General features: G+C 34.5%; 2 protein-coding genes and 2 non-coding genes across 5 annotated transcripts; 1 reads left to right on the plus strand and 3 right to left on the minus strand.

Moving 5' to 3' along the window:
- Positions 1-73: 73 nt before the first annotated feature.
- Positions 74-146, minus strand: TRNAA-CGC (transfer RNA alanine (anticodon CGC)). Its single transcript has one exon. It is a non-coding gene; the product is annotated as a tRNA-Ala (tRNA).
- A 123-nt stretch (positions 147-269) lies between these two features.
- LOC108320857 (putative RING-H2 finger protein ATL21B) lies at positions 270-2,847 on the minus strand. Its single transcript, XM_017552410.2, has 2 exons — positions 2,265-2,847; positions 270-843 (listed from the first exon to the last, which is right to left on the minus strand). The coding sequence occupies exons 1-2, from the start codon at positions 2,845-2,847 to the stop codon at positions 368-370; spliced, it is 1,059 nt and encodes a 352-aa protein (XP_017407899.2). The 3' UTR covers positions 270-367.
- A 7,170-nt stretch (positions 2,848-10,017) lies between these two features.
- On the minus strand, positions 10,018-10,090 carry TRNAA-UGC (transfer RNA alanine (anticodon UGC)). Its single transcript has one exon. It is a non-coding gene; the product is annotated as a tRNA-Ala (tRNA).
- A 3,334-nt stretch (positions 10,091-13,424) lies between these two features.
- Positions 13,425-18,017, plus strand: LOC108320921 (uncharacterized). Of its 2 annotated transcripts, none has more exons than XM_017552519.2 (7): positions 13,425-13,611; positions 13,801-13,930; positions 14,663-14,821; positions 15,282-15,542; positions 15,943-16,608; positions 16,778-16,863; positions 17,282-18,017. In XM_017552519.2, the coding sequence occupies exons 2-7, from the start codon at positions 13,850-13,852 to the stop codon at positions 17,355-17,357; spliced, it is 1,329 nt and encodes a 442-aa protein (XP_017408008.2). In that variant the 5' UTR covers positions 13,425-13,611; positions 13,801-13,849; the 3' UTR covers positions 17,358-18,017. The 2 variants fall into 2 exon arrangements, with proteins under 2 accessions (XP_017408008.2, XP_052725348.1); XM_052869388.1 differs by having other exon boundaries at positions 13,426-13,611; positions 17,343-18,017.
- Positions 18,018-18,540: the final 523 nt, after the last annotated feature.

Genomic DNA, 18,540 nt, shown 5'->3' on the forward strand with positions numbered 1-18,540 from the left:
TTATCTCTAAAATACTGAGACAAATAAAAAAAACATATTTTATACCAAAAATTGAACACTAAAAAAAAATACATGGAGATGCGGGGAATCGAACCCCGTGCCTCTCGCATGCGAAGCGAGCGCTCTACCATATGAGCTACATCCCCAGGCTGTGAGCATTCCTAACCATTACTTATATTAAAAGTATATAAATGACATGTTTTTATAATTTATTCGTTTCTAAATTAATAACAGGCAAAATAAAATTAATGTTATTTGTTACATAAATTTTGCATAAATTGTATCCAAATTAAAGGAAAAAAAATTGAATATTTGAGTAACGATAGCAGGTGAAGACTCTCTCCTTGACACGTGGCTGTTAGATTATCTATGGCAAAGAGGAATGGATAGATGTTGAAGAAGAAGGAGGGGTGACGGTAGAAGATGGATGAGGTGAACTTCTGCATAAGGGACACGTGGCATTCATCTTCAGCCACTCGTCTATGCAGTGTGCATGAAAATAATGGTTACAGGCAGGAATGGTTCTCAGCGTGTCCTTGGGTTCGTATTCGGAGAGACATATTGGACACGTGTTATCGCTCCAATTCGGTAAGCGCCCACTGTCACCAATAAGAGTCTTCGGGAATTTTTCAATTTCCGGCCCATTAAGGCCCATTAACGAAGAGGAGCGTGGAAGAGTGGTAGTAGAGCTTGGAAGCTCTGTGATGGGCCTGGGCCTGGCCCGGCGACCATGTGTGTACACATCGAATTTACTACACATAAAGCAGCAAAGCCCAGTTAAACATAGGAGTCCAGGTATTCCCACTCCGATCGTTAAGCCATATTTTGCGCTTCTTGAAAGACCTATCCGTTAAACCAATGTCAGAAACGAATTTTGCATTATATTCATTTTTTCTTTCAATTCACACTATTTATTAGTTTCTTTTAGTGTTTGATCCACTTTTTTTTTTTTTTTAATTTCCACATTGCTGATAAATTTTGTGTTATGTCTTTAAATTATCATTAAGAGTAAAATAGAAAGAAAATTGTTTATACCGAATAAGGAATTCTTCAGTACATATTTTCTAGGTTTTGAAACTTTAAATTGTCGTTTTTATAAATTTATATATTTTATATACCCTTCATATATTGATTTTAATTCTTATACAGAAAATTATTATTTTCTATCAAATACATTAATTTTTTTTACTTTATTTGTATACATTTGGTTGTTTTTAAATCATATTCTGATAGTACTCATTTATTTAGATTAATTAATTTTTTATCTTGAATACCTATAACTATTTTAATTTCTGTATTTAAAATGTCTGTCTATTATACAAGATACATATTGATTTATAGCAAATTAGTCAATCCATAAACCTAAATAGTCATGCTAACTTAAATGAGAGAAATTTAAATAAAAAATTAAATTCAATATAGGAATGATTAAAATTATAATAATAAAAACTATAATTTATTTTAAATATGTAGGTAAATCATTTAAATAAATGCATGCCATTATTACTAATACAACATATCAGAATATTAGATCTAAAATAATTCACTTTAGAATTTACAAAGATTATTACAATTTTAAATATAATTTATTTCAAAATGAATATAATTAAATTAATACAGTGTATTGATATTTAAAATTAAAATTATAATACATCACTTTAATACTTTAAAAAACAAAAAGGAAATACTTAACCTGAAAAAAATCATTTAACTACTAAGTGAGGACATACATCTATACCATAAGAACAAAAACTTAATGGTTATGCTCGGGGACAATCTATATTATCAACTAATTCAAAACCTTCATTTATATATAAACCTTTCATTCTCTCTAATAATAACCCACTTAATTGAATTTGTGCATTTTAATCAGTGTTGTTTTTAAAAATCATACATAATTCTAATTTCCACATACATTTTGTACTTTTGTTCAAATTATATATATATATATATATATATACATTTTTTATATATATATAATAAAAAATGTAGTATCATTCAATTGTAGAAATTAATATTTGCTCAATGCCTTGAAACTTATACTGAAAATCATTTTCGTTGATTAAAAGTTAAGCTTTTATTATCTTAAACACGTTTTAATGTGTTATTATTAGATCTAGGAAGGTATACCTAAGCTTTCACTCTATGCTAGTTAGGGAAGGCATCAAGCGATACCACAAAATTTTGGTTCTGTTTTGCTCAAAGCATTGTCATAACACAGAACGAAAAACGAACATAGTACAAAGAAGAAAAGAACAACGTACCTTGGTTTTGGTTACGAGTAGAGAAGAAGCATCCAACTTGTAAATTGTTGGTGTCATCGGTGAACCCACAAACTTGGCCCCGACCAGCACAATCCCCACACGCGGGTTCGTTCCACTTCAACACGACATCCTTGTTGAGATCGGGCAAGAAAAACGATGTCGTGTCTGGATTTGGAATGGGAACAAAAGCCGAGGATATCACCTCGCACTCGTCACTCCACGGCGGCGTGCCACTGAGAGGCCACCACGAGAATGTGACGGAGGAGGAGGAATTGGACTCGAGGCATGAAATTGGCGGGGATGGAATGGTGTGTGTTGTGTTGGAAGGACAACGAAGGAAGGTTAGGTCGTAAACGGTTGCCTCAAACGTGAACGGTGGGTGCAGGGAAAGGCTCAAGTTGTGCAAGAAACGTTTCGGGAGACAACCTTCGGGGTCGTTCACCTTAACGGTTTGGGACTTGTAATTTATGCTTTTCACCACCAAATCGCCGGAACCTGGGAGGCTCAGAATGGTTCGGTTACGGTTGTCGCAGAAAAGTTGGAATCTCGGATAGTTACACCGACCAGAGCTTTCTTTTTGCATTCGAGTTTGTCTCAAACCAAATGGAAACTGAATTTTGATTTTGCCGCATGACGCTGTTTGGCACGTTGTTGGTTCTCCTCTGAGAGGAAGCAGAAACATGATGAACAGTAGCAGACACAACATTGCAACAAACAATTGTGATGTGAATAGAAGAGGGAAATGTTTAATTATAGGTGGTGGAATACTTTTCCTTTCGTAGAGTTAGATGTTTAAGAGAAATAAATGCAATTAACACTTTAATTAATCTCTTTAGGGATTGGCAAAGTGTCATGTTCTGTTATTAATTTACTAGCAAACCTTTTCTCTCCTTTCCATGATGAATGCTATGCGATTTATAAATCCGGACGCTTTTTTTTTTCTTTATTACAAACGATGTTTTTTTATTCAATTTTCTTTATATTGATACAATACACGTATTATTTTTTTTTAATGTAAAATATGACAGTAAAATAATAAATTAATAAAAAATTGCATGCGTATTATATTAAAATATTATAAAAAAAATTGTATTAAAATATATTTTTTCTCCAAAGAGAACAAAATACTTGTTTAACTCATCCCAATGGCTTAATAAAAGGCATAATACCCAATTTTGTCCCCACTTTGGTTCGGAAATCTCAAGTTAGTCCCTTTCTAGAAATGTGAGTGGAATGGATCCTTACTTGTAATTATTTGAGTCTAATGAGTCCCTTCCGTTAAATAGAAGGAAACGGAGTTAGTGGGCTGATGATGTGGCAGTTGTCTTTGGTGAGGTGTCAAGACGCAAGCTTACGTGGTGTTAGGGTTGCACATTTTCAAATTGGGTTTTATTACAAATTGGGGATAAAAGGTTTTGGGGGTCATTCGTTCGAGATTAGGGCACGTCCGTGTGCGAGAAAGAAGACAGAGGCACGCTGTTATTTGTGGAACTCGTACGAAGTTTTAGACAGAGCATTTGTGAGTGGACGACCATTGGTGGGGTAAATAACGAAAAACGAAAAGTGACTTTCGAAGGTGCGTTTATGGTAGGTTTTGTTCTGTGTTTCGTTGCTTTCAGTGTGGTCCCCCCAGAAGTTTTGATTTTTTTTATGGTTTGTCTGTGTTGTGTGCCCCATTTACAGTGCATTTGCTTTGTTTCTGTTGCGACGTTGTCATTGTGGTCCCCCTTCATAGTGTGTGGTACTGTGTTGTGTCATTTGCTTTATTTAATGTCATAAATGTGGTTTTGTTTTGTTTGAGTTGTTTATGGTCTGTACAGTAGTATGTTTATGCTTTGTTTTTTGCTTAGATATCATTTGGGTTAAGGGTTAAGCATAGATTAACTAACTCTGACCAATTTTATATTAGATAATATGGCCAACTCACACATTGAAGTCGTGTTTCACCATGGGGGGAAATTTGAGAATAATGGGACATTTGGATATCACTATGGTCAAACCACAATTATAAAAATAGACCCTGATCGATGGAGTTATTTTGAAATATTAAGCATTCTAAAGGAGATGGGTTATAGGAATGTAAAGGACTTATGGTATTCATTGGGTCGTGGTCCTGTATTAGAAGATTGTTTGGAACCTTTATTAGATGACAAGGGTGCTTGTCATCTGATCAATATTGCTATGTTGAATGGTGAAGCTCACCTTTATGTTATACATAGGGTGTGTGAACCTGAGTATCTTCTGCAGTTGGAATACTGTTCTGAAGGAGAAGTTGAGAGAGAGAGTGCTGATTTGCAAGTTGATAGACCTAGTGTTGAAGGACAAGTTGAGAGAGAGAGTGCTGAAAAGGAAGTTCAGATAGAGATTGGTGTAGCAGATGTTGAGGCAGTGGGTGAACCTGAATCAGAAGTTGATCCAGAAATGGTAGAAGTTGAGGTTGATGTACTGGGTGATATAGAGGGTATGGTAGAGGATGTAGAGGATGTTGGTGTGGAGGATGCAGTAGAGGATGTTGGTGTGGAGGCAGAGGTTGAGGTAGAGGATGTTGGTGTGGAGGCAGAGGTTGAGGTAGAGGGTGAGGGAAATGGGGTGAATGTAGACGTCCAGTCTGATGTGGAGGGGCAGGCAGAAGTAGAGGGTGAGGTAGAGGGTAATGGAGTACAAACTGATGAGTACGATGTTAGCAGTTGGAATGGGTCCGAAGAGGATGTATTTGAAGGTACTAATGAAGTTGAATTTGGTGGACCTAGGGGTTTATCTGACAGTGATTGGGAATCCGACAGTTTGAAGAGTGTTGTGGAAAGTGATAACACAGATGATGACAGGGATGACTATGGGGATTTTGGTGTTTTTACAATGCCCAAAACTATGGAACAATATAAATGGGAAGTGGGCACGTACTTCAGTGACAAAAAAGATTTTACAGAAGCTATAAGATCCTATGGAGTAGAGAATGGTAGAAAATTAAAAGTTTATAAAAATGACAAAAGAAGAGTGCGTGTCAGATGTTGTGGGGCAAAAGGGAAATGTCCTTGGAATGCATATTGTGCATATAAGGCTGCTGAAAACACATGGCAGCTAAGGAAAATAGTAGACAACCACACTTGCAGTAGAGAATTTAACATCCGTCTAATGACTTCAAAATGGTTGAGTGGGAGGTTAGAGAAGACTATGAAAGAGAATCCAAATATTAATCTGTATAACCTCCATAACAAAGTTTCTAAGAAGTGGAACATTGGTGTTTCACGGTCCACAACTTGTAGGGCAAAAGCAATGGCATCCAAACATATAGAAGGTGATTTTAAAGAACAATATAAAAGAGTGTATGACTATGCCAATGAGTTGCTTCGGTCAAATCCTGGTTCAACTGTGAAAGTTCATGTTCAACCTAATGAGGACACTCCAATTTTCAAGAGACTATATGTGTGTTTGAAGGCCTGTAAGGACAGCTTCGTGTCATGTAGGAAGATTATAGGTTTGGATGGTTGTTTCTTAAAAGGAAAATTTGGAGGTGGGTTGTTAACTGCAGTAGCAAGAGATGGGAATGACCAAATGTGTCCTTTGGCATATGCTATTGTGGAAGTGGAGAATAAGGACTCTTGGAGTTGGTTTCTACATTTTCTCATTGATGATCTTGGTGGTGTGGAGATTTCTTCAACCATCACATTTATGTCAGATCAACAAAAAGTTAGTAACTTATTACCATTGCCATATTTTTTAATGTTTTAAACCTTAATGTGTTTTATTTTAACTTGTATAGCTTCATGTGAATAGGGACTTTTACCAGCCTTACAAGAACTTCTCCCTGGTGTGGAGCAAAGGTTTTGTGTGAGGCACATCTATGCTAATTTCAGGAAGAGGTTTCCTGGCCAGATTCTAAAACGTCTACTATGGAAGGCAGCAGCATCAACACACCCTCAAACATGGGAAGCAGTGATGAGAGAAATTAAAGGGGTGAATCCAGACGCCTTTAAATACTTATTAGCCATCCCACCAAGGTATGCCAATCCACATGCCTTTAAATGTCATTGGTCCTATTAATTGTTGTTTGTTTTCATAGCTGATATTTTGCAATTGTTATTTGTGGAAGTAGATTTTGGTCACGGTCAAGGTTTACAAGTAATGCTGTTTGTGACACCTTAGTGAATAATATGTCTGAAGCATTTAATAGTGTAATTTTACATGCAAGAGGTAAGCCCATCATCACAATGATGGAAGACATTCGTCTGTACCTCATGAAGAGATGGGCAACAAATAGAAACAAAATAAGTACATATGAAGGTAGTATTTGTCCAAAGATTAAGAAAAGATTTGACAAGGAACTGCTGTTGACTAAATACTGGTTACCTAGGTATGTTGACATGACCACATTACCATTTCACTTCTTTATGTATGCAATTTTTTTACTACAAACACTGATTTGTCTTTTAAAAATTTGCAGTTGGTCTGGAGAGAAAATTTTTGAGGTCAGACACATTTCAATGATGAGTGACAAGTATGTCGTTGACATAGATAAACTGGAATGCAGTTGCAGAAAGTGGAGTTTAACAGCTATCCCATGTTGTCATGCACTAGCTGCCATGACATTTATCAACATCAATGGAGAAGACTACGTGCCACATTGGTTTACAAAGTCAACCTACCAAGAAACATACATTCCAATCATCTACCCTGTCAATGGTCCTCAGCTATGGGAACAAACTTCTCAGCCTGATGTTTTGCCTCCAACTAAAAGAGTGTTGCCTGGTAGACCAAAGAAGAAGAGAAGGCTAGAGGCTTGGGAGCTAAAGAAGGATGACACACAACTGAAGCAAAATGGAACTCGTAAGAGATGTTCGATATGTAGACAGGTTGGTCATACAAGAAATAGTTGTCCAGAAGCTCCTCCAGCACACCAAACTCAATATCAATCAAGTGAGCAACCTGCAACCCAACCTGAACAAAGTCAGCCAACTACTGGACCAAGTCAACTTACTCAATGCGTTTTGGAACATACTCAGCCATCTACAACACAAGTTTAAAACTGATTTAGGACTGACAGTATGTTTAGCTTAAGTGATGGCTATTTTGTAATGACAAACATATATTTTGTAATCACAGACATGTTTTTTGTAATCACAGACATCTGCTTGGTAAACTGTCAGACGTGGATTTGAATTCCACTTTGTAATTTCATTATGATGTAATTATGAATGTGAACGCTCGCCCACCACTTTGTAATTCCACTTTGTTTAATATCTACCAATTTTCGTACCAAATCTACCAAATTGGGCGCTCGCCCACCACGAGAGGACGCTCGTCCAGCACGAGAGGACGCTCGTCCAGAGAAGACTCTCAGCGGACGATCGCCCACTCGCTCAGAACGCTTGCCAGGATAAGTGGACGGTCGTCCAAGAGTAGAAGCACGAGCGGACGCTCGTCCCAGCCACGTAGAAATGGACGCTCGTCCAAGAGTACAAGCACGAGCGGACGCTCGTCCCAGCCACGTAGAAAATGGACGCTCGTCCAAGAGTACAAGCACGAGCGGACGCTCGTCCCAGCCACGTAGAAATGGACGCCCGTCCCAGCCAGGTAGAAGAGAACGCTCGTCCTTCAGAAGCGGACGCTCAGAAGTGGATCCAGCAAGGAGAAGAGGACGCTCGTCCGGAATTGGAACTGCAAAATTGGAACTGTCATTATCCATCAACCACTTTCAATCTTTTTCTTTTTGGAACTGCATAATTGTATACAGATATTTCTTTTTGGATTACAGAAGCCACTTCCTCATTTTATTGCCAGTTACACACCACTTCCTCATTTTATGTTGTACATATCAAACTAAATGTAATTTCAAACCATAAACTATCTAACAGAACACATCATGGACTTTTAAACAAAAAACATACAACAATGATATTAATCAATCCCAGAAAACATATCATTGTTATTAACATCTTCTCCCTTTTTTGACATTCCCTAACACATTTCTCCAGACTATTAATCTTCCTCCTTTGCCTTGCAATAGTACTAACAGTATCATCTACGCAATCTTCACTAAGCCATTTAAAGAAATTGCATCCTTGAAGTTCTTCATTTCTTGTCCGCTTGTAGTTAGGGCAGCCCCAGAATTGTTTCCCCTCGTTCTTAATTGTTTTTGCCACTCTCAACACAGCAGCCTCCCCACAGTGGCATATTTGGCTTCCAACCAATCCTCTGGATAAACCACCACGACAGCTCCCCCATGAGCAAGACGAACAACCGTGATTCGAAGACATTACCAACCCCAAACAGCGAACCCAAAAGAGCAAACCCCAAACAGAGACAACCACTGACAACGAAGAAGAACTCGCCAACCGCGAACCACTACTGCTCCGTCTTCCCGCGATCACTGCCTGCCTCTGTCTTCTTTCTCGCACACGGACATGCCCTAATCTCGAACAAATGCACTGACAATGGGGCACACAACACAGACAAACCATAAAATAAATCAAAACTTCTAGGGGGACCACACTGAAAGCAACGAAACACAGAACAGAACCTACCATAAACGCACCTTCGAAAGTCGCTTTTTGGTTTTCGTTATTTACCCCACCACTACTCCGTCTTCCCGCGATCACTGCATCCTCTGTCTTCTTTCTCGCACACGGACGTGCCCTAATCTCGAACAAATCACCCCCAAATCTTTTTATCCCCAATTTTTAATAAAACCCAATTTGAAAATGGGCAACCCAATTTGAAAATGGGCAACCCTAACACCACGTAAGCTTGCGTCTTGACACCTCACCAAAGACAACTGTCACATCATCAGCCCACTAACTCCGTTTCCTTCTATTTAACGGAAGGGACTCATTAGACTCAAATAATTACAAGTAAGGATCCATTCCACTCACATTTCTAGAAAGGGACTAACTTGAGATTTCCGAACCAAAGTGGGGACAAAATTAATAAAAAATTGCATGCGTATTATATTAAAATATTATAAAAAAAATTGTATTAAAATATATTTTTTCTCCAAAGAGAACAAAATACTTGTTTAACTCATCCCAATGGCTTAATAAAACAACCAAAGGCACCCTGAATAGTTAGTTCTCTTGGAACAAAACCAAGATCCTGTTAGAAACGGTAGAAGTCAACTATGAAGAGTACTTATTAGAGGCAAGGAATATATATATATATATATATATATATATATATATATATATATATATATATATATATATATATATATATATATATTTATTTATTTATTGTGATTAAAAAACACGTGTTTTCATAATAAAGGTTTTAAATAAGAGATAAAATAATCTCTCTTTAATGATTTAATAACTCTTACTCACATAGAAAATTTCATTTATAATTTCTACACCGTCACAGTAAATAAAGGAAATTAGGAGAAGAGAAAATATTTTAAAATTTTTTTGTATTGTCTTATAATCTAATAGGACCTCAATGCATATTGATTACACCTTATAATGAAAACTTTAAATGGTATATAAATAAGTGTTGATTTTAAGTTATACATGTTTTATTTTATTATAGATTGATTTCTTCTTTGAATGTAAGAGTATCTTCCTATACATGTTTATTCCAAACTTACAAATGTTTAAAATACTTCAAGTAAAAAGACATAAGATATTAATTATATAATTAAGGATTTTCCTCAAACTTGTTTAGCTATATTTATTATGTATTAAGCAATATTTATTTTTATTGATATTATTACATACATGTCATATTGTAAATTAAAATTGCAAAGGAAGTCAAACATTAAAATTGGAGATGCAGGGAATCGAACCCTGTGCCTCTCGCATGCAAAGCGAGCGCTCTACCATATGAGCTACATCCCCAAGTTGAAAGTATACCTAACTGCTTTTAAATTATTCTATTATATTTATTCAATACTTTATTATTCATTATATAATCTTAATATGTCATAACTACATGACATTAGTTTTTACTTTGTAATTTTTTAAACTCAAAAGATTATAAATTATTAGTTGTAAACTTGTAGTGAGAGGATTTGAGACAGACACTTAAAAGGAATTTGAGAGCATTGATAGGTAAAGTTAAGTGGTTTGTTTTAAATGATGGAGACGTAAAAATAAGATATTTAAAGGAAAGGTTATGAAAGTTTTTGAATAATTTTATGGTTGTGATAGATGTTTTATTTTAATAAATTAAAGTACAGAATTAGATGGTTAAAATTAAATATAAAATAAAACCTACTTAGTTAGAGTTAAATTAAAATAAAATAGCGATGATTAGTTTCTAAATAAAAGAAGTTAATGTGTATAATTAATTAAAAATACAGGTTAATAATAATTATTATTATTATATTTGTTATTATGGTTATATATGTTTTTAGTATTTAAATTTCAATACAAAGTTAAAATTTAACATAGTTTGATTCTTAGATTTAAAAAAAAAACATAATTTTACTTACTTAACTTTTTTTTTATATGTCAAATGACATTTCATATTCACATTTGAATTTGACATCTTTTATTTCAAATTTTAGACTGGAACATATTTTAATATTTTAAAAAGTTTACATCACTGAATTAAGACATTGTATGTATTTTTAAAGTTTGATAATAAAAATCTATAAATATAACAAATTAAAAAACACAAATGATAACTTTTTGACATATGATATTTCCTCTAATTCTTACATAGTTCAAAAAGACGTTCTTTCAAAATTTTCACATGTGGTGCAATAAAAGCACAAGAGCAATCTCTCTCTACATTAATGACTACATATCTTATTAATTACACGAGAGACTGATTTTAATTAATAGTTAATAATTTATTTAAACAAATAAAATAAAAATAGTAAGTATATAATATTTTCAACAAAAAATGAAATAATTAAATAAATTGCAATAATAGTTTTAATTTAATATCTAAAAAATATAATAAAACTATAATTAAGCATATGAATTTAATGATAATTTCATTCAAATAATAAGGTTTGCAATCCTTCAAATTTTTATTTTACTTTTATTTTATTTCTCTACTTTTATCAAAAAATTATTTCACACCTATGTTGCTTGTGATATTGTCTTTTAGTTGTTATGAGAATAACAAACTATATTTTTAACTTTACACTGGATATGAAAATATTTCATATATAAAGTCGAGTCTTCTTTAATTAATTACTTTCAAATTCAAACATGTTCATCAAATATTGTGTAAGATACTTATCACAGGTTCTTAAATGTCGATGTAATAAATGTGTAATTAATATGTAACATGTTTTATTATTTTAAATCACTTGTTTCAAGTGTATGGTCAATATCTCCACAACATACTTTTTCACACTTTACTCAAAGTTAGTTTAGGTAATTTTGAATTTTTTTAGTCAAAAATTCTTCTATCCTCATGCTCCATACCGTATGATGTACCTGTCAAAGAGACTCAAACACTCAAGTTAGTGATTAATCTGATTGGAGTAAAATCTTAAATTCGCAATAAATGCAATCACACGTCATCTTACCTTTTACATATCATCTTACATTTGATCTCTATTTATAATTATCAATAACCTTGTTTAAAAGCAATGATTAATAGTAATTGTTGTTGGCGGTCATCTGTTCGGTCTCTCATTCTTTAATAACCATCTAATCAGTTAATAACATTTATTTATCTTAGTAGTCTAACACGTGAGATGTTGAACTTTTCTTGTTCAGTCGGTCACCCTCCTTGTTGTCCTATCTGATTAATCTTTGTAGACGACCGTATGATCACATAATATATCACTATTTATAAATTTTATAATAGATGAATAAAAACTTATTCTCATATCCAAAACATTTTTATATTGAGAGTTAAGATTTTAAAAAAATTCATCGAAGTTAAATCTGATTAAAGTTAAACGATGACTTTTAAATTGTGCAGGTTGACATATACCGAAAACACAATTAAACCCTCAAATTTACTTTTCCGAAATACATTACAACCAACGCCTACAGTAAATTACGGATTAAGTATCCGAAAGAGTAATGGATTTAATTTTCAAAAATAATGTATTTCTTCGAAACAATATTCCGGAACAGATCTCCTACTTCTCCACCTATTCCGGAATGATGTTTCTGGACTCTCATTTTCGGTGCGCATAACATCAAAATTTCATTGAAAATATACTTCACAAAAAAATACTACAAATCTCTATTATTTGTTATGCCTTGCCTCCCTCTTCAAATGACCACCACCACACTTTGTTGCCGAACACCACGTCAAAGCATGGGAAATAAGCGTTCCACCAACCGGCATGGAACCATTGTGTCCCTTTTAAAAACAACATTCAAATAAAACCCAAAAGGGTAAAAATGATATTTTAAAAACCTAGCATTTATTAAAAATAATATTTTTTTTATCGTTAGTTGTTAACAATAAGTTTTCCTAATCACAATATTAAAACTTCAAGCTAATATTAAAACTTCAAACTAATAAAACAGTACAGATTATAAACACAAGAAATTTTCCTAATAAAAAATCACATTGCACACATTTCTAAGGATGAGTACCACATCCTACTTAACTTTTAACAGTGAGATCAATATTAATATTTGAATCCCATTTATTTACGACTCCAAATCGATTAAATCTTCTATGACCAATTTGATAAATTTACCTTCTACTTTTTTCAATTAAAATTTGGTGTGTCTTTTTAGTTACTCTGACAAAGGGTGTAGCTAAATGGTTTTACATGTCTAGATATTTTTTTTTTATGATAAGTTTGTTTTACTTAATTGTTTTATTATCGTTTTGTAATGTTTTATTTTAATATTTTTATAATATTAAAATGAGATATTATATTAATAATATTGTTTAAATTTTCTATAAAAAAATATGAATAATTTATTACATCTACCTCTAACCTTTTTCAATTATGATTGCTCTAATTTGAATTAGAAAAGCGTATGCTAAAAATTAAATCCCATTATCTTTTTGGTATTTAAGTTGAAAAACACTTTAAGCCTCCAACATTTTAAAATTTGTATAGATCTAACATATAATGAAATTTAAATTTGAAAATGTACGGGACTATATGGTAATTTGGAGGGAAGGATATAATTTGCGAATCAATACTAATCCGCTCCAAATATCTCTGCATCTCTGAGGAGATATGGCGCGAAAATGTCCTTATGGTCCTTACTCCACATTATTCAATATAAAAGCCCAAATTCTCTCTCACATAAATCACAAAACGCACGTATTCCTTTAGCTCTGCTCCTTCTTACTCCAAAGTACCTTTCTCTCTTCGTGCTCGTCAACCATCGCCGTACAATTTTTTCGCAGCTTCAACACAACCTGATTCAGCAATTCCAGCACTCACTCCGTTCACGCGTTTTGCTCATAAAATTTGGTGAAATAGTGCTTATTTCTCGCTTTATTTTTCCTCCTCTGTATTCAATTTCGCCTTTGTTTTCTGTGGAATCTAGGGTTTCTTATTTCAAGGGATCCTTGCCAGGTTTTCGCAAAAGGAATCTCTAACCTTTAAACACGCTTATATTTTAGTTTCTCTTCATAAATCTATACTTCTGTTATGTTATAGGCGCGAATCTTGAAATTCCAAAACCGGAACGAAAGTTTGCGGAGTAGAAATGGACGGTACGTTTGACGATGAAGCTGAGCCAGCCGTCACAATCGGTGAGTACCTCGACGAAGTTGAGGAACGGGAGCTGGTAAGTCATTTCCTACATTCCTGCTGTACTTTCATATCTATATGAAAAGGTGTTGTATGCCCAATTGAGATTGTTTATTTGATAAACTTACTTTGCTACCCGTTTGGTTGATAAACCTATTGTTACGAACTACAGTTGTGAATTTTGCGTCATAATGTTTTTCTTTTGCCGTTTATGCTATCGTTACAGAAGTTGTTGTCCTTTGACAAGTAATACTAACCTGATTACTAAAGTAGGGAATATTGAAATGTCTGTCTGTCTGAGTACCGTGAAAGTCACTTGTTAGGGTTTTGGCTATTTTTGTGGAGGCATTTGTGAAGTTGAGTTATAGAGATACTGTAAATTACGTTAAAGGAGGTGATTAGCAACTGCGATTGAAATGAAATTATTCTGCAACTATCCTTTATTCTATTAAGGGCTGCTTATGTAGCACAAATATGGCTTTTGAGACCAATAGTATATAACGATGATGGCTAGTTTCCTACCCTCATGGATAACCAGCAATGGAGTACGTCAATTCTCCTTAATTCTATTACATTGGTTTCCTTGCTGGGATAGGCTTCTGTAATCGTGATAGTTTTCAATAAGTATCTGTGATCAGACAGCAGCTGTTCATCCCACTTAATGCTATCTTTATTGCTGTTATGTTGGTAATGCTTTGGTCAGAATGTTGTATGATCTAAATGTCGACACTTAGTCATTATTTTTTCATTAATTTTTTTCAATTCGTAGGAAGCTGATTTAGTTCTAGGGGGTGATGAGGGCAAGGAGTGTACCTTTAACAAAGGATATATGAAAAGGCAGGCCATTTTCTCCTGCCTTACCTGCACTCCGGATGGGAATGGTGGAGTTTGCACAGCTTGTTCATTGTCATGCCATGATGGTCATCAGGTAGTTCCTTTTTTCCGGACTATACAATTTTGGATTCCGCTAATAAAGATATGAAAATGGATATGGATTTGTAATATTGTTTACTATTTGACACGGAATTGTGATAGTACTACATGTGTTGGTAAGTCATATGTATGATTTGTGTAGACAACAATTATCGAGAGGAAATTATTATTTGATTATGTCTAATTTGTACTGGTGAATCCAAGCTATTTTCCTGAAATTTATAGTTGTTGATTTCTCTTGTACTCTAATTATTTTAACTAGAGTCTGCTGGATCCATGATTAAGATTAATACATGCATACTTATATTGGTTTGTTATGATACTAGAACTGATGCATTTTATGTGGAATAACTCAACCTTTACTCACTAGTCTGGTTGAATTTAAAACCAATTCAATTATGTTGATCAATACCCATACTGATAATCTATGATTTTTTCATTGCTGTGTTCTGAAGATTGTGGAGCTATGGACAAAAAGAAACTTTAGGTGTGATTGTGGGAATTCAAAATTTGGTGAATTCTACTGCAAGATTTTCCCTAATAAAGATGTAGAGAATGCTGGGAATTCATACAATCATAACTTTAAAGGTTCATATTGCACGTGTGGTCGTCCTTATCCAGATCCAGACGCTGAAGAACAAGTAGAGATGATACAGTGCTGTCTGTGTGAGGACTGGTTTCATGAGGAGCATCTTGGTCTTGAGTCTTCTACCGAGGTTGGTATCTTAAAATGTGGTGTTTTTGCTTCTCTTATTCTTTTTATTTTTCGTTCTTGCACTTGGTGTAGAGTGACATTTGTATGCTTATTTGGAATTAAAAAATGGAAGGTCTTCTTTTTGTAAGCAGAGTTGCCAGGGTTCTGGTTAATCATACTATCTGTTCGTGTTGATAATAATTGATATATGTATAAAACTAAGGTTTATCAGCGTGTTAACATTTCTTTCAAAGATTGTTCTGGACTAACTCTTAACAGAATTTTATGCTACTTATACTTCTTGTAAATCGGTCTTAAGGAAAACTATATTTGTGAACTGTGATACACACACACACACATAAATGTATATAGAACTATTATGTGCTGCACTTTGATTTTTTGTTGTTCTTTGTATACATCAGATTCCCAAAGACGAGGAAGGTGAGCCAATGTATGATGAGTTCATATGTAAGGCATGCTCCGAAGTATGTTTCTTTCTAAAACTATATCCTGAAGATATATGGGCAGCTGGAAAGCAGACAGATCCTACTATCCAAAAGGAAAAAGCTGTTTTGGAAGACATGCCTTCAACTCGCCGACCTGAAAAGCCAATTTGCGATTCTTCATATGATTCTCCTAAAATTGATGAAGTACAAGCTACTGTTGATTCTGAATCTACATCTTTGGGGAAGAGTCTGTCTCAGGGAGAAAATACCAGTGACAGTATTGTTCCAAATCAATGCCCCAAAAGCACTGATTTACCTGATAATTGTCTCCTTGGTGTTAACATTGTTGATGCTTCCCCAGTTTTATCTAATAAACCAATGTTCCTTTCAAAAAATTGGAGAGCTGCTCTATGCAAATGCAATAATTGTTTGGAGTTTTACAATCAGAAGCACATAGCTTTTCTTCTCGACAAGGAAGACTCAATTGCGGAATATGAGCAAATGGCCAAGCAAAAGAGAGAAGAAAAATTGCAGCAGCAAGAAGGTGCCGAGTTAAGCTTTTTTAACAAACTGGGACATGTAGAGAAAGTTGAGATCTTGAAGGGTATTGAAGAGATGAAGGACGGGCTTCGTGCTTTCCTGGTATGTTTGTTGATATAGCTTAGATTTCTTATATCTTGTTTGCTCGCTTGTTCTGTCACTAATTTAGAATGCTGGAAAGGTAAACCGAGTTCTATCTATAGGCAAAACATGACAGGTGCATGGCCTTGTTCAGTTGTGTTGCGATTGACTATTTTATATGCTGTGACAGGAATCTGCTGACTCGTCAAAGCCTATTACCGCCGCTGATGTCCACCAGTTTTTTGATGAGATTAAGAATAAGCGTCGTCGTGTACAGTGAGTGTGTTATCTTGGCTGTTCAAGGACCGTGTCAGTTGAAGCTTTCCGACTCTTATTAGAAGAGTTTATTTGTGTTATCTAATGTTCGAAACTAAAGCCTGCATATTTTATGATACTTTATATTACAATGCTCTACTTGTAGCAAACATTTTTAACTTGCTAGACTCGTTTGGTTGCTCAGGGTTGATTTGCATTTAACACACATACCCATGAGACTAGAGTTTCTATCAACAAAAGTTTTATTTTTGTTCATTTATTAAGAAGTCATGGCAGATAAAAAAACAAGGGTAAAATATGAGCTCCTCGATAATAGTGAATTTAATGAAAATATTCTTAATTTAATCTTTATAAAATGTAGACGTATACTGTGCTTTTTTGTTATTAATGGCGTTTGACAAAAACATGACTTTGCCAGCAACCTCACCCCACTCTTCAGCTTCACTGTCGATGACTCCTCCACCTTGTCATATTGTCAGATGAAGTTGTTTTGACAACTCGAAGATTCTTGCGTTGACAAGGCCTCGCTTTGATGCTCTCGGATTTAAGCCATTCAATCTGAGGATAAGGATTTTGTCGTAAAAGAAGTCGGTGGAGAACGTAGCAGAGGCGTGATGACGGTGGAGACACTTCAACCTTTGCAAGGCGCCGGTCGTGGAGCTGTGTGAGGTAGATGGACTAGAACTTGTTGATTTTTTTCATGGGGTCGATGTTGTGGGTGGTGGCAGTGAGGTCGTCGTTGGTGAAGATGGTGGAGGAGGTTAGCGGAGCAGTGGCGGTGGAGGAAAATCATAGTGAGACTTGTTTTGTGTTGGAGGAAGCCTTTGTATGACGGAGGAGGAGAGGATTGCAGTGGTGGTGTTATATTTCTGGCGTCCTCGGTACAAAAAAAACTACAAAAATATTTTTTAAATTTATAGCTTTTTTTTACAAGGATCCAAAATACAATTTACTTAAAAATATCAAATTATTAAGGGAATACACCAAGAGTAATCCCTAAGCGAGTCCTGTCATGAAAAAAAATTGTTATTAACTCTTTCATAGACAGTTACGAATTCTGGATGCATAAGCTTTTTATGTGAACATGGCATTGAAGATCGATTTGACATGGTTTTACTGAGAAACCAATCCAATTATAAGTTGATTCTGTGGGATTCGATTGAACTACATTTCAAACTCTACATTTTAATTTACTATCAAATTTATCTCAGTATTGGACCACTCATTTGCTTGTGCTCTAGATTTATAATTTTGGTATTGAGTGCGTGGATATTATTTAAGAATTAAATCTTAAAAATTTTAATTTAATTTTGTAAAACTACAACAGATTTGAAGCATTGATAGATGTAGGTGATCCAGTAAAAGAACTTGTAAAAAATGTGGATTCTAGGAACACATTTAAACGTCTTGTCATATCTAGGAATACATTTACTTCGTGTTTAAATGCAGAGGAATCTAATTGTAAGCAATTAAATTCCAATCAATTATAAAATCACTTGTTTAGATTATAAAGTTTTGCAAATATTTCCTTTGAAATTTGGAACAAGTATATACACGCATTCTACTCGCAAAACAATGATCGATTTGCCAGCCAATTCTGTAATACTGCATCCTTCTTATTTCCCCTTTTCTATTTTACATTTTATTAAATTGTTAAGAAAAATTCTTTTGTTTTAA

Source organism: Vigna angularis, chromosome 10 (genome assembly GCF_016808095.1).
Source record: "Vigna angularis cultivar LongXiaoDou No.4 chromosome 10, ASM1680809v1, whole genome shotgun sequence".
NCBI lineage: Eukaryota > Viridiplantae > Streptophyta > Magnoliopsida > Fabales > Fabaceae > Vigna > Vigna angularis.

What these genes read in the sequence shown, in the direction of transcription:
- LOC108320857 (XM_017552410.2), bottom strand. Translation starts at nt 2,847, where the DNA reads ATGCAAAAAGAAAGCTCTGGTCGGTGTAACTATCCGAGATTCCAACTT. An exon ending in TACTCGTAACCAAAACCAAG is followed by an intron (nt 844 to 2,264) that starts GTACGTTGTTCT and finishes TTTAACGGATAG; the next exon opens with GTCTTTCAAGAAGCGCAAAA.
- LOC108320921 (XM_017552519.2), top strand. Translation starts at nt 13,850, where the DNA reads ATGGACGGTACGTTTGACGATGAAGCTGAGCCAGCCGTCACAATCGGT. An exon ending in CATGCCATGATGGTCATCAG is followed by an intron (nt 14,822 to 15,281) that starts GTAGTTCCTTTT and finishes TGTGTTCTGAAG; the next exon opens with ATTGTGGAGCTATGGACAAA. An exon ending in ACGGGCTTCGTGCTTTCCTG is followed by an intron (nt 16,609 to 16,777) that starts GTATGTTTGTTG and finishes ATGCTGTGACAG; the next exon opens with GAATCTGCTGACTCGTCAAA.